The sequence below is a fragment of the Trachinotus anak genome, unplaced genomic scaffold (assembly GCF_046630095.1).
Source record: "Trachinotus anak isolate AG129_WGS33_773 ecotype Australia unplaced genomic scaffold, CSIRO_AGI_Tana_v1 ptg000012l, whole genome shotgun sequence".
NCBI classification, from domain to species: domain Eukaryota; kingdom Metazoa; phylum Chordata; class Actinopteri; order Carangiformes; family Carangidae; genus Trachinotus; species Trachinotus anak.
In genome coordinates, this window is record NW_027273863.1 from 22,569,609 (window position 1) to 22,586,292 (window position 16,684).

General features: G+C 42.8%; 1 protein-coding gene across 1 annotated transcript in view; it reads left to right on the forward strand.

Annotated features, from left to right (window-relative positions):
• The window catches only part of st6galnac5a (ST6 (alpha-N-acetyl-neuraminyl-2,3-beta-galactosyl-1,3)-N-acetylgalactosaminide alpha-2,6-sialyltransferase 5a), a 49,266-nt gene that overhangs the window by 12,177 nt on the left and 20,405 nt on the right, over positions 1-16,684 (forward strand). Inside the window, exon 3 of the mRNA XM_071491458.1 lies at positions 16,208-16,620. Coding sequence (XP_071347559.1) covers positions 16,208-16,620 — 413 coding nt within the window. The remainder of the gene's footprint in view (positions 1-16,207; positions 16,621-16,684) is intronic.

The following is a 16,684-nucleotide window of genomic DNA, read 5'->3' on the forward strand; positions in this document are numbered from 1 at the left end:
ACATGAATACTCTGTCAGAGGACACATATAATAATTTAAAAAACATCCAAAATATATAGAGAGTCAGATAATCTTCAGATGTTTCAGGGCTGCACAACATTTTTTATCACCCAAGTAAAAGTAGGTATTGCTATTGAGTCCTTGCTCCGCTCTCGGTTGCACTATTGTGGTGCTGCACAGCAAAATTAACCTTTACCGAACGCATAACAGATAGAGACTAAATTACAGCTCGACAGCATCTTTGCAGAATCAATGGATGTTTGTGTTCAGAGATAATAAGATAAAACTCAAGTGGGACTGTGAGCCAGGAGGCCAGTTACTTTAAAAAAGCTGCTCTAACTTTTTGTAAAGAAATAAATTAAATGCATTGTTTGCCAGCGACACAAAATCGGTGGAATTTCTTTCATGGTTAAACATGTGGAGCAGCACTTGTGAATCTCTCTGATCATGCCAGCAGGGATTAAATATTTGTCTAAAGCTACTCGGCTTGTTTAAGGATTGTTTTGAGGCGAGTGATCTTTTGAAACTTCTCCCTCGTCTCAAGCTGACAGTCATTTGTCAGGATAAACATATGGAACGATGAATGAAGTTTCTTTACTTTGGTGAATAGAGGCTTGACGTTGTCCCCAAATACACACATTTCCTCCAAGATCACTGCTGGTGCATTGAAACTCACCGAAATTAAGATTCAACACATTAATGCTGAGCTGAGAAGAAATTTTTGCAATTAGAAAAAAAAAAAAGTTTTCGCACTGAAAACACTCAGAAGAAGAACGATATCAGCACAGCTGGCCACAGCTAATGAAATGAACGGATGCACAAGCTCATTTCACTGATGCAAAGGAATATCTGTCTGTTCATAAGATGAAGATGATTCAATTTCCTCGACTCGTAATCACAGTGTTAATTCTGCCCTCCATCATCATCTCATTAAGAATGCATTGAAACCCTTGATGATGATGATGATGATGATGATGACAGCATCAGATGCTCAGCTAATAACCAAGAGGAACAGTATCGACCACACAGGCATTAATATCACACTTCTTCTTCTCTTGTACATTTGACTGGACTACATTTATCTGACTGCTGTGGACAGTGGTTACTTTCAGATTAGGTTTATATCTGTGTTATTTATTAAATGTATAACACATGAGCCGTGGGTCGACTGTTTACATGGGAAGTGATGTAATACAGTCTGGTGTTTACATGTGCCAAAGCATTTAACTGGAACAGCTGTGTGGTGGGTGATGAATATGTCATGTGTGGAGAAACATACGTCCTGTTTACAGACATCAGGTAAAATCGTGTACATTTGTACAATTTTGCCTTTTCATCTGTTTATGAAACTGCTTAAATGCCACTTGTTTTGGTCCTGTCGATTCTGACTGAGATGTTTATACGGAGCGTTTTGTATTCTTCGGCTTGTGTTTTACAGCTCCTCTCTAAACTTCTCAGATCAAGTCATTTCAGTCTTTGTTTGTCGCTCGAAATTATCCAAAATTTCACAAAACAGCAAAGATATGAAAAAGACCCCATTAATCATCTCACTACCTCTCAAATTTATCTTGTGACCCTTTAGAGGGCCTTCAACCCCATGTTTGGAACCATTGGCCTAGAATACACAGTGGTGTATAATCAGTCACAGGGGTCATTTTTGTGCAGAATGAATATTTATACTTTAAATTCATTTAGGTGATACCGCTTTGGTGTTTTTATCGAAGTAAAAATTTAAATGCAGGACTTTCACTTGCATGGGCGTATTTTCTATTGTTGTATTGGTGCTTTTAGTCTGTAAAGACTCTGAATGCTTCCTCCAGCACTGCAGCTACGTGACATTCACTTTCTCTTCAGCGCGTGATGGCCTGAACAAGGCTGATCAGGGCTCATTATGGGATAAAACAGTGTGGGAGCACCTCGCCGACAGAAAGCTGTTAGCATGCGTGCACACATTGTTCGTGTCTTTATGAATTCCTGCTAGACAGAATACACTCAGGATTAGACTAATGAGCCCTGTGTTTGTGGGGGAGGCTCATCACCTTGGTGAAAAGCTGAAAAAAAAAAGAAACAACCTCCAAACAGTCATTTATTGATGTGAGTTGGATCCAGAGCTGCTGGCAGGAGTGATTTCTTTCACTGTGAGGCTCAAACTGCATGTTCCTAATCACCAGTTTGGCTATTATCACATCTCAGGTGTTTATCCATTAAGTAAATGAATAGGCATTACCTTGGCACTACACATTACCATTGTGATTCATTTCATTAGCGTTTTCCTATTTAAAGTCTGTGTCTCTGCTAAAGCAGTGGGAAAATGCAAGTGCTCCTCTTCTGCATAAGTTCCACCTGGTTGCACAGGGAATTTAAGCTTTATTATACAGATGGCCTTTAGTTATTATTATTATTATTAATATTAATATTAGATCCTTTATTTAATTAAAAGTATCAATGGCACAATGTAGAAATACTCCAATACAAGTGAAAGTCCTACATTCAAAATTCTACTTCAGTAAAAGTACTTTCAAGTATTTGTTCTGCATAAAAATGAACTATGTGGCTGATATATTATTATAAATGACATTATTAGATGACACTGATGCATCAGTGTGCAAGCTTGTAGTTCTGAGTATTGTTAGCTTTGTCTGCTTTATCTACAGTTAGTTAGTTCGCTTTTCCTAACTTATTGGATCCCGAGGGTCGGGCCCCTCCAAAGGGGTCACCAGAGAAATCTGAAGGGTTGTGAGATGATTAATGTGAGAGGGGAGATGAAAAAACAAAGTTCTGCAGCTTTTCTCTAATCTTTGCTTTTTGTGAAACATTTCATACTTTTACCTCTTTGATCTTCTAATTCAGTGAAGTCATCTGAGAAGTTTGGAGGGGAAATCACTCTGTGGAGGAACAGCTAACAACTCATTAGTCAGGTCTCCATCCAAATGTAGCTCCAGTACTTCAACTGAACAACCACAAAATCTGGAAAAAAAAAATAAAGCAAATTCCACCCACTGCTGTTAAGCAAATATTAGGAGGTGGGAACAGCAATGTTTGTTTCATGTATTAATTTGAGGAACATTAGTGTCTCCTCATCAATCCACATATATTGCATCTTTCTCTGCCTTTTACATCATGATTACTCACTGAGTCTGTTTCCACATTTAGTGTTTATTTAGCTTCTTGGGCTATTTTTACTTTTTTTATTCAAATTCCTGGTGTTTTCACTGAAATGCAAAAGTATAGAATTGCACAAAACGTAAATATTCGAACAAAGTACAAGTACCTCCTAACTTTTCTGAGGTGCAGTATTTGGGTGAATGTGATTACTTAATTTCCGCCATTCATGCACATAAACACACTCAAGCACAGAGACACACTCACGTGTCCTGCTTGCCAGTATGAAATCTGCCACCTCCCAGGAGATCCTTCCTGCCTGACGAGTGTTGTCACTGGCAGCTGGTGTTTTATACACTCACACACACCCACACACACACATACCCATGAACACCCTTTTTGGTTACTGTCTCTCATTATCCTCTGTTCCAGCACATAATGGACTCACTCCAACTAGAATATTTACTATTGAAAATGTTTTCAGAGGGAAGCACAGCTTTCCCCCAACACACAGTCTGTAGTATTGCTGATGTATTATTGATGTCTCTCTTTTGTTTTTCTTGGGTTTGTTGTTATATTGTGAGAACGCAACAGTAATTGCTCCTTTGGGATTTAGCTCGATGGGATTTATTACACTCACACTCAAAGATTTAACAGGCAGTCTCCAGCCTGGAAGAAGAAGTTTTTGCATTGGTGGGAAAATTGCCTGTTTGCCCTTGTTCACAACAAACTTGTCATCTCGAGTTTGACGGTTAACAGTTCGTCTTGAGTGCCATATTCAAATTTCCTCCCGCTGTCCCTTCCCATGCATACATTTGGCTCCACGCTAGGATTATGCTGCACCTTTTATCTTTCAGTTTCATTTTCAACTCGCTCTGTCTCATGTAGAAGAGGGACTTCGGTGCTGCAGCAGTGGACGTGATGTGAAAATGAAACAGTGGCGCACACCTTTCGCTCAGACGTCTCTTCCAAGTCAATACTCTCACCAGACTCCTCTTAACAAGATCATCTTCTCGTCATCGATTCACTCCATTGTTTACCACCGGTAACCATGCCTATCACTCCCAACAACTGAGCCAAGAGGATTATGGGAACATATCAGCCCAGCGGATCAATGAGCGGAGTGCTGATGAAGGCTGCCGTGAGCTCACTTGTAAATGCGAAATCTCCTCCAACGCGTGATTGACTTCAGGCACCTGGAAGCACTCAGGAAGGGAAGTCTTGCAGATGTTTTTAATGATGTTTGTGAGATGGCCATTTTGCACTCATGTAATGACCTCATCAGATATCATAACTTCGGTGCAGCTGTGAAGTAGAAGAGTGTGCAAATTCGAAGTTTTCCCCATCAAAGGATGCCCCTGAAATCCCCCCGTGTCTCTGCGAAGGTCCTGCCCTACATTTCCTGTTCTCCAAAGTGCTTCTTTCTCTGACAGCCACTCCTTTTTCTTGTTCCCCTTTTTCATCTCTTTAAGATTGCCTTTCATTTTACCCCCCCCTCGGCCCGCCACTGTCTCTCACCGCCTCCTTCCCCCCTCTTTCTCTTCGTCTTTCTCCTATCTTTCTCCCTCCCTCTCTCTTCCTAATGTCCCCCTGTCATTTCCTCCGGGCTTTTTCCTCCTCTATCTTCTCCGCTTGCCACCTCCTGCTTCAATTTCAGAGCAAAAAAACAAGGGTAAGAAGGAGAGATTCTTTGACCTGGTAAATTGCACCTCGTCTTTTGTATTCATGCCAAGGCAATCGCTCCTACAGGGATGGGTCTGTGTGGTCCTCGCAGCAGCAGCTTGCTCCTCTTCTCTCTGGTTGGAGGTTATAGGGACAAGCAATGGCTGCATCACTGTACACTCTGCACCAGCGGCTAGTAGGCTGATATGGAGCCAATTAAGGCGAAGGAGTGTGTGTTGTAACAAGCTGCAACCCGATTGTCTCCACACTCCCACTGGCTTGACACATTGGGCAGCCTGGATCCAGTCTTTCTTTCCAGCTGCTCATACTAATAGAAACTCACAGCAAGAGGAGCTGTTTGTTCTCTTCTCCGGGTCACCCACACCAGACGAGGTGAGGGAGAGGAGGAGGAGGGGGTTCAACTTTTTTATCTGGGAGAAAAGAGCGAGAGAGGAACAAGGTGCTGCATTGTTCTTTTCACCTTTTCATGCCGGTGGTGAGGAGAGTTAAGGTTTAATGACACGGAGTCTTGCCCTCAGGGCAGAGCCGGGCTGCACACGAGCTGCAGAGGTGTTTGGGATACAAGAGCATTTTTGATTGGGGAGGCAGCGCAGGGAGTGAGAGACGGGAATCAAGCTGTGAATTCAGTGTGGGTGGACACAATAATAGCAACAGCTGTATAATAAGATGCACTCCAGTGTAGTTCTGTAGCACTGAGTTCAAGTTTTGTTGAGAAAGTGGTACAGAGATGATGCCAGAACTTTGTGGTCAGTTGTGTGGCCCTGAAAGCGCTGCATGTAAAAATTGATTCATTTCTAAAAGGGCTCCAGGATAAAAACAAAACACAGGGTCATTCAACAAAAAAGTTTAACTTGGCTCTACTTTTTTCACATCACAATGAAACATCATCCAGTAACACACGACATCAGCCTGTCAAACACATGCAAGTGCACACTCTACTCTGAAACATGAACAGGTTCATTCGTCTATGTGAGCTATAAAATATCTCCTTCGTATCATAAACCACTGCAGAGTTTTTTAGCCCACAAAAATTGAGAGTTTTGGAAACGCTGCTGGCCCCCTTTTAGTTTGAAAATCTGAGGTTGTGTTCTAGTCTGGACAGACAGAAGCAGAGACCTTTGGAAATGATGACGTAACAATGACAGTCGCTCCCTGATTGGTTCTCATCAACCTCAACTACCAGTGGTGAAAGCAACATGAGTGATGGAGGTGTTTTGCTGTTGTGCAGTTAAAATCTTCAGCGCAACACTACAACTGCCTTTACTCTTCCTGGTTCGTAGTGTTTTGTGCGACTAATGAACTGCAGAGCTTCCTGTTTACATGTGTGATGTGTTAGTATGGACGGAGATCGTTTCTGATACAGAGATAAAAACTTGTTTTTTCGTTTTGAAATGCTGCTTTAAAAGAAAAGTCTGTGGATGTGGCCTAATGCGGTGCAAGACTTTTTGCAGTAATATAACATTGCCACACTATTTATGCTTTTCATAACAGATAAAAAATATTACTGCTTAACATAAACAGGACTGTTTTTCTTAGCTCATGAAAAGTTTATGTTTTGGAGATACATGGCTTTCACAGGATAGCTTTTCTACTAAGTATTAAGTTGTATTGTAAGTATTGTGATGTTGGCATCCAGGAGAAATCACGTGTTATTTGAATAAATGACTAGGGCTGCTGCATTAGTCTGTTGCATTAGTCATTATTTTCATGACCCCAAGAGGCCACATGTCAGAAGAACACAAGCACAGGTCGCTTTTAAGAGCTTTAACACGCAACAAATGGTCCATCACTGTACCATGATGGGGATCTAATGGATTCCCTTCTCTTCTCCATTATCTTGAGTCTTCAACTGTCCAACTCTAAAAGCTGTACTGTATGTCTTCTGCCTGTTTACTTACTCCTGAGACTGTATGTGCAACCTAGGTCCAAATCCAAGGTGGCAGTCTGTTCTCTCCGAGATACAATTCAAAACACTCTGTTTCTGTGTTTGGTTGATATAAGATTCGTCACTGATGTGTCTGCGTGAAGTCTCTCTGGACGCCTCGAGTAGAACAGTGAATCCTATCATGCAGCTTCAGACAGTGAACGGTTTATTTGACAGCACCAGGCAGCCATCAATTCCTCAAGCAAGTTTTTATGAGCTGACATTGAAACTGTTTTTTTTTTTTTACTACTTTTAGTCTAATCAATGTTTTTGTTACCCACTCAGGCTACAACACTTATCTATTTGTTATCTGTTCAACCTGGTCCTTCACAACTGAACAGAAACAGCATGAAGCTCTGGTTCACACTTGTTGTGCTACTGAATAATTTGTGTCTTTGTCTGGATTTTTCTTTTTTGGCAGTGACAAAGTTGAAGTTCATAAGTGGCAGATGTATTTTCCAGTGGTGTGTTTTCGCTCTGTTAATGTGCGTGTGTGTGTGTGTGTGCATGAGAGAGAGAGAGAGAGAGAGAGAGAGAGAGAGAGAGACTCGGTTTGATGTCCTCTAAACTGTTGCATCCCTCTCCAGCAGCCGTACACTTTTACTTTGATCACAAACATGCACACAGACACACATTAAATTATTAGATCTTCTCTCTGTGGCACTGTCTGTGTTGAGTCTGTGTGTCTCTCTCTCTCTCTCTCTCTCTGCTCCACACAGACACACACACACACACACACACACACACACACACACACACACACACAGTGAAGAGCCCTCTTTACACCCCTGCTTGCTTTGAAGATCAGAGCTCCGCCGACAATCTCTCCTCTCCTTCAAACACTGTGGATGATATCAGCTCTTGTTTCAACCAGTGCCCTCCTAACAAGATCATCCCCCATGTCACTTATCCAAAAAAAAAAAAAATACACTCTCAACCTCCATCAATGAGTTTTCATCGACTTCTTTTTGGGTCAGATGCTATTTTTTTTCTGAGGTAGATAATTGTCCTCCATCAAAGACGTCTTCTTTTCAAGGTGCTCACAGAAAACTCTGCCCTAATTAAGACCAGAGCGTCAGAGCAGCAGGAGCTGTCAACCTGGAGTATGACTGCTGACCGCTGGAATCCCTAATTGCCCCTGTTTCGATATCCACTCCCTCCTTCTCCTTCCTCCTCCTCGTCTACCTCTTCCTCCTCTCCTCGTCTTCATTAGTTCTCAGCAGAGCCTGTTTCCCACCTCAGCTCTCTCTAATGACTGGCCAAACGTGCATGCTGGACAAACAGCTCCAAATAAGCCCCCCTCCACTGACTCTGCCCTGCAGCACTGAACCTGCCGGAGTGTGTGTGTGTGTGTGTGTGTGTGTGTGTGTGTGTGTGTGTGTGTGTGTGTGCCAACACTCATCAGCACAACAGAAGCAGACTTGATTCTCCACTAAATAGAGTACCTTTACTACCATGAATGCACCTTTCTCTCTCTGCTGTTGCCTCCAGCTGTTGAGACTTTAATCTGGTAACTGTCCTCGTTCAGCCCCTCCCATCTATTCTTCCTTTGCTGCCATTGACTCTAATTGGTGTTTTGTTCCTCCATTTGCTAATTCTGTATTCATTCGATCTTTTACTCTCTATCTGCCTGTTCTCTCTGTCCCTGTCCGTTTCATTTCTTCATCCTGGGATTTCTCCTTTCATTCCCCCCAACGTCCGTTTCCTTTTAATTATAATCATATCATAAATTGAACATTTTGGTTCCCACAGTAAGGAGCAGCTTAAGAAATTAACTTATTTTTACAAGGCATTTTTGTCCCTTTATCTGATTTAAAAGTTTTTTTTTTCATGGTCTTTTTCAGGCAGGCAATTTTACTGACTGATGAAATAATACATTAGCATTGCAAATATACGCTCAATTCATCCCAGTCAGATGTGTTTTAACTTAACCCTGCTGTTAGAAGAAGACTGTGGGTCCATTAGCTCCAACCAGACAGTTCATCACTCTGTACTGTTGTGTATTTTCTTTGAGGATTTTTTTATAACATGGTTTGTTTTATTTGTTACTACTACTGTTGCTTGCTGCTTAGGGTTTTTAGCCAGGCTAGGATCTGCTGTCACTTGGTTGGTCCACACTAAAATATATCTCACCACCAGTGGGGCAAAACTTTCACTCCTTTTGTGAAATATCTCAACATCGACCAGATGTAATATCATGTACTTACATTCAAGGTTTTTAGAGCAGTGCGTCCCAACCTGAGGGCAGGGGCCCACTTGTGGTCCATGAAGGTCTAGGCAGTGGGCCAACAAATAATTAGCAAAACAGTACAATTTTGGTAAAAACATGTGTGTGTGTGTGTGTGTGTGTGTGTGTGTGTGTGTGTGTGTGTGTGTGTGTGTGTGTGTGTGTGTGATGTTTTTAATGCTTTAAAATTAATTGATCTTTAAAACATGCAACTTGCTAAAAGATTACATCCATATCAGAATGGATAACAAGTGGTGGAAAAACTGAGTTTCACCAGCTTTTAGTTCCGTCATGAATGTTCCACCTTTATTAGAATAAAAAGTGTCTCTGTATTGGCAGGTGGTCAGAATTGGGCTGCCAACGTTTTTGAGATTTTCTTGTGGGCCATGAGTTGGGAAAGGTTGGGAACCACTGCTCTAGAGGATTCATGGCTGTGATGATCTAATGACTTTTCTCTAGCGCCACCCTGAGGCTGACATTTGTGGTTTGGAGCAAAATATCACCACAACTGTGGGATGGATTGCTGTGACATTTGGTTCTCCCATTCATCTTCCCCTCAGGATCCCCACTCTGTATCACAGCGACAAAAATACAGTGACGGCACAGAAACATCTCAAATTCACTAATGAGCCAGGCCAGACTTTTCCACCACTGCTGGCATCACAGTGTAAACACAGTCACTGTAGGGAATATAATAAAAGTGCAATACGACTGGACCACAAACAATAATGATGTGATGATGGTGCTATCAAAACTGGAAAATCAAAACCTACGCCCTGTGCTTCAAGTATAAATCTGGCTTTAGTCTTGTTTCTACAATTGATGCTGTGGTGCTAACAGTTTGTACAGCTACAGGCTGTGTATTTGATGTTTTCCCAGTGAAAACCTGCTTTGTTTTCTCACCCATATGACACTAGAAAGTATGACCTAACAATCAATCAATGGGCCACAGAAGATAAAAGCTGCATTCCCAACATTGTCAGTAACATATGAGCAGGGCGACATACCATGAAAGAAACTTATATGTGTATGTTTGGGTCAGAATTTCTCCTCCTTTTGTTTTTTTAAAGACCTTTCATGAGCAGTTTTGCCTCAAGCCCCTGTTAATTTCTGACTGTGGATAGAAATCTTATCTCAGAGGAAGCTATAGAAAACAAAGGTGTCTTTGACAAGACTAAAGGTCAGCCTGGAGGAGGCTGAACACGCTCTGTTCTGTTGTGGTATCTCTGGGTGATACTAGACAGCCAGACAGCATCCTGCTGGGCTGGATGATTGCCGCCTCTCAACGCTCACATTTACCGGCCATATCCTCCATTTCGCATCTTTGAAGACCCGGCATCCTCACTAAGCCCTCTCTCTATCCCTCTTCCCACCGCATTCGCCCACACAAAATCAATAACAACACTCAAATGCTATGTCTCCGCTCGGAGGGGGTATGGCATACGTCGAGCGTAATGGTTCACTGCAGTGAAAGCATGTCTTTCCTCAAGGGACCTTGCTGGTTGGGGAAAAGAAGGGAAGGGGTGGGGGGGTGGGGAGGGGGGTTCGGGTAAGAAATTAAAGCTGATTTCACACCCCCTTAAGACTCATGTGAGTTTTAACCACCAATTATTGCCTGTGTTAACTACGGGCAGCGAAGAGCTCTGAGTGCTGACCACGAAGCCAATCAGGCAAGCCAAACTGCACAATCCTTCCCATTTACGTTCACCTAGTAATAATGATGTGATTCATATTGTGATTATATGAATCCTCTATGGCTTTGCGTCCTCTCTGTTGTTTAATTACTCGCTCTTGTACACGGTCTCCAAGTACCACTCAATAAAGCCAGCCTTTTGACTCACACCTGACGTCTGAGACAGCCTAAAAAAAACACTTTGAATGGTGAACACACATATGCCGAACATGCTTATACACAACATCTCTCTTTGTTCACCAAACACCCACCCACCCCATCTCCCCCCGCCGCTCTCAAGGATACTGCCTCCCCAGGTGGTCCGGGACCGAGCTCCCTCTCCCTTTCATCCCTTCCACCATCTCTCAAGGTTAATCCCCGCTGCTCTGACAGGCGTGTTTTCCTCGGGTCAGGAAGTCAGGCAGGGTGAGCGGCGGGCAGGCAGTGATGGTTCATACAGCACGGTGAAGGACAGGCTCACTGGAAGCATAGGAGGGTTCAGATGCCGACAGAATGAGGAAACAGAGGAGGGCGGCCTGCACTGCCCAGGCTGTCGCTCCGGCAGGCGGAGCCGAGATGTGAGAGGCTGTTGTCTGTCTGCATGTTGGAGTGTTTGTACTTTTACTAGGCCACTGTGGATGGATGGATGGGCTTTATGAATCCAGGACAGGCTCCTGGTGTGCTCCACAAGTGGGACAAGGTTACGCCTCATCCCTCTTAGGCTGAGAATCTCACTGTGAAATGAGAAATGATTTTGTTCTGTGAGCTAATTTTAAATGGCTCGACAGTGCGTTCAGAAAGTGTTCAGACACCTGCAGTTTTTCACATTTTGTTATGTTGCAGCTTTATGCTAAAATCTTTTTTTTTCCACTCATCAATCTACACACAATACTCCATAATGACAAAGTGAAAACTGAATTTTAGAAATGTTTGCAAATTTATTGAAAAGGAAAAACTGACATCAATATTCAGACTCTTTGCTACAACACTTAAAATTCATCTCAGGTTCCTCCCATTTCTCTTGATCATCTTTGAGATGTTTCTGCACCTTGATTGGAGTCAACCTGTGGTCATTACAGCTGATTGGACATGATTTGGACAGACACACATGTCTACATACAATCTCACTGCTGACAGCTGATGTCAGAGCAAACCAAGCCATGAGAAGGAAGGAACTGTCTGCAGAGCTCAGAGACTCGATTGTTTTGTCTGCCATAAAGCCCAGATCATTGGAGTGCTGCAGTGATGGAACTGTTTAGCAACAACTTAAAAACATTTAATTTGACTGTAAAAAAGGTACATTTATCGAGGTTTACAATTAGTAAATTAATCCATTGGTTGACAGAAAAATTATCTGCCTCCATTTTGCTGATTTGTTTGGACTGTTATAATTTTTCTTCCTCTGAAATAACTTTCTATGGACTTTATGTTTGTACTTAATTTCCTTTTATTTTGAAAATACTTACTTTGTGCCTACTGTTTGTTTTATTCCCCGTGTTTGTCTTTGCCTCGTTTCCTGCTTCTGAGCCTAGGGCCCCGCCCTGATGTGTTCCACCTGTGTCCAATCATCCCAGCCTCCCTTGTGTATTTAAGGGTTAGGGTTAACACTTAACCTGTGATGGTGGACACTGGGATTGATCCCAAGTCTCTTGCTGCAGTTAGAAAGTGTTTTCTTTCCTCAGGAAGGTTCCTAACTGAGTGGAATGACCTGGAAGTGTCTAAGTGGGAGCCACAATAAGAGCTGGTCGAAGTCTCTAAACGATAAGGAAAGGAGCTTCGCTGCGTCCTATCTTATCTCCTTTAGCATAGGATACACTGGACCTTCCTTTACGAAAGGAGAGGAGACAATGCTATCCCACAGTTCCTCATTGCAGCAACATTTAAAATGACATACCATTGTAGTTTTACCAAGGCAGAGCCACATGAATGTAGAAACAACAGAGCAGCTGTTTTATGCTTGAGACACAATCCAAAACTTATGGAAATCCTTGTCTGATCAGCTGAGCTCCAGATCAATAAATATAGATTTATTCTCTTCTTATCTCAGTGCGGAGTCATCTTAAACAGCAGGCCTTTCTAGTAAACAATACCATCATCATAACAAAATACTTTATACATAAATGTATACACACACACTCTTAGCCCAGTGATAGATCTGTCCAAAGTGTACCCCACCCTCGCCCAATATTTGCTGGGATTGGCTGCAGCCCCCCTCCCCCTCCCCCGCGACTCTGTACGGATAAGGGGTATAGATAATGGTTGGACACACACCCCTGCAGAGTGTTTCCTGAAAACTGTCATTTTTCTTCTGTCTTATATCTATTTTTACACCTCCAGTAAGACAAAAAGCCAAACAGTTCTCACAATATATTATTTAGTTTGAGAAATCGCTGGGGTTGAATTGCTGATCAAAGCTTTGATCAGGTGTTATAACCAGACACTAATAGAATACACCTAAAAATAAATAAATAAACAGAAAAAAACAAACTTAACACTCACAGTTTAGATGTGGTGAATCTTTTTTAATTATGATCAAAGATATTTTTTTGGAAGAACAAAGGCAGTAATTTCAAATACATAAATGATAGATGTGTCTTGAATTATGAACCATTTAGTGCATGAATCATTGAGCATCAGTAAAACCCTGCTCAGTGGTTTTGTCGAGGATAAATTTTCAGTTTTTTGGAGTCAGGAAACAGCCAGTTCTGAGGTACACTACAGTTTACCCCGACTCCATTGCCTCAGACCAATCCACCATATTGGCTGGGTCACGTAATTCCGGCTGAAATGGAGAGCCTCGTCCAGACCATCCAGCCGATTTCTCGGTAATAGCCTGACCGCGCTCCCTGAAGAGGCCAATTCTGGCCAAGCAAGGCCCACTTAAATTCTCCGTGAGACAGGGGAAGAGAGAATAGGGTCTGCGCAGCCACTTAAAAGCCCCTGGGTGAAAATGGGATTTCTGACCTGCTCCACTGGTGCCGTAGCTCTATAGCCAGATTGGCTGTCAAGGTCCTGCCAGGTGGGAGAGGGAAGGGCAGGGGGAGATGGAAGGAAAGGATGGATGCTGCTGCTGCTGCTGGTGGTGATGCTGTAGACCGCCAGGACCTCATTAGCTCAACATTTCATCAAACACTTTGGCACCGGTGTGGCTCTCACTGGCTCCATATCTCTTTCACCATCTTTTTTTTCCCCCTCTTGTTTTTATCACTTCTCATTCAATCCTCCCCTTTTCTTGTCTCTGTCTCCTTTTCTTCCCCTCCTCTTCTTCATCCATCTCTCTTTCTTCCTTATCCTTGAAGTCTCGTTAACCAGATGAGCCAGTTCTGCTTGGTAATCTGCCACTAAGTCAAAGTCAGCAGATGAGGATGATAATGACACATCTCCCTCCCACACACACACACACACACACACACACACACACACACACACACACACACACACACACACACACACACACACACACACACACACACACACACTCATCCAGGCATCATTTGTTCTTGTTAATGCCACAAAAATGTAAATGTGTTATGGCTGTAAGAATGTAAATAACCACCATATTTCTTCTCGGGAGATATTTCAGGGCACATTAGTGGGCTCTCCACTCCTGGTATGCAAGTCATTGATTTTCAGTGCAGGCGTCTATGTGGAAGCAAGAAAAATCACACGCGCACACACACACACACACACACACACATACACTAACATAAAGGTAAGCTAAGCATACACAAATAGGTGTGTGTTAATGATTTATGAGCATGCACAGCCTCAACTGAGCATGCTACAAAGAAAAAGAGGCCACACACTTAATATACTGCAGCATATGTGCAGAAATGGGAGACCTCCAATGTCGCCTCAAACAGTGGTAATGTTGCATTTGGTGGAAGAGGCCAAGGACACATGTGCTGAAATTCTTGATTCAATCATGATCCTTTTTCTATTTTCACGTCTAATTGATTTGGTCTATAAAATGTCCAATTTGACATATTCAGATAGTTAGTTTGTTTTGTCCAAACAACAGTCTGAAACTCAAAGATATTCAATTTGCTTTCATGGAAAATAAAAATAAAACATGCAAATATTCAAAGATGTGAAGATTTTTGGCTTCTTTGCACTTTTTGTCATTTGTCTTTGTGGCCGTGGCAGTGATTCGCTCATTCTGTTTTTAACTTTTATATTTGACTTGGTGCATTGATGATTTCTTTTCAGTCTTTCTCCTCTTAAACCTGACCCAATGGTCGGGGCAGCTCACCCTGAGCCCGGTTCTGTTGGAGGTCTCGACCTGACCCTGTAAAGTGTCTTGAGATAATGTATATTATGATTTGGCGCAATACAAACAAAACTGAATTGAATTGAATAGTATGATAACAAGTTTTTTTTCTATAGGTTAAGAAAACAGTCACATGATTCACATTGATTCATCACTGTGTTATCATCAGTGGTATTGTTCATGAATTTCCTACAAAAACACACTCACAGAGTACCCTATAGAAACCTGCACACCTGCCTGTTTATGCAGTTATGCAGTCAGCCAATCATGTGGCAGCAGTGCAGTGCATGAAATCAGGTCAGGAGCCACAGTTAATGTTCACTTCAAACATCAGACTGGAGAAAAATGTGTGATTCACTGACTTTGACCATGACATGATTGTTGACTGAGTTTTTCTGTAACTGCTGATCTCCTGGGATTTTCACACACACTGGTCTCCAGAGTTTATTCACATTGCTGCCAAAGTGGTGCAGACTGAAGAATGGTGAGACTGGTTGGAGCTGACAGAGAGGCTACAGTAACTCAGACAGATAGAAACACATGTTGAACCTTTAGACAACAGCAGAAGACCATGTCTCCATGTCACTTGGCAAACTTTGGACCCCTTAATACCAATTCATGGTTTGAATGCCACAGTCTGTCTGTCTGAGTGTTTCTCTGACCATTTGTATCCCTTTATAAAGAGTGTGCAGCTGACAAATCTGCAGAAATGAAGAAATGAGGCTGCTTGAGAGCAAAGGGAGGAGCTACCCAGTGTTAAAATGGTTTTCCTAATGAACTGCTCAGTGTATTTTATGATAAATACTTTAAAGGTTCATATTTAATAAGAATTCCGCATGAATTCAATGCATCACAATGGTGGTTTTGGAGGAAGGCAAACACTCCTCTGTTGTGTGTAAGTGGGAGAAAGATTTAAGGTGAAGCCTTTGTAACACCCCGGGGGTTTCTACCTATCGCAAAGCAATATGACAAGTTACACATACCCAGGCGGCTCCGTCGCTCCCTATTTGTCAACAACGCATTTTCTGCCTCAAACACAGAGTGAAGCTTTTTTTACCAAAGTTCCCTTAGGTGTGCATTTCTGTCTGCTTCGCATATTCTGTATAAAGCAGGACTTTCAGAGCATTTTGACTTCTGAAAGAAAGTTTGTAGATTTTATTATAAATATGGTGCAAAACTAGCATAAAAATTCTGCTGGCAGAGCTGCCGGTGCCTCCACAAGGAGGAGGAGGCCAAATATTTGGATGCATTAGAGATCTGTAAGAAGAAGGACATTTTTTTCTCAGTTTACTTCACTGCTGTTTTTCCTCTCCTGTCTCCATCAATCAGCCTCTGAAGATGCACTGCCAGACCTGCGCCCTGGTGACCAGCTCGGGTCACCTCATCGGAGGCGGTCGGGGTGAAGAGATCGACCGGGCCGAGTGCGTCATCCGCATGAATGACGCCCCCACCGCCAGGGGTTACGCCCGGGACGTCGGCCGCCGCACCTCCCTCCGCGTCATTGCTCACTCCAGCATGCAGAGAGTCCTGCGGAGCCGCCACGAGCTGCTCAATGCCAGCCAGGACACGGTGTTCATCTTCTGGGGCCCCAGCAGCTACATGAGGCGTGACGGGAAGGGCCTGGTATACAACAACCTGAGGCTGATGAACCAGGTGCTGCCCAAACTCAAAGTCTACATCATCTCCTGGCAGAAGATGCTGCAGTTTGACGAGCTCTTCAAGAAGGAGACCGGCAAGGACAGGTGAGGGTGTCACTGCATCTGTCGCAACGAAAGTGCCTGAAGTCTGATTGAGGTTTCTGAGGTA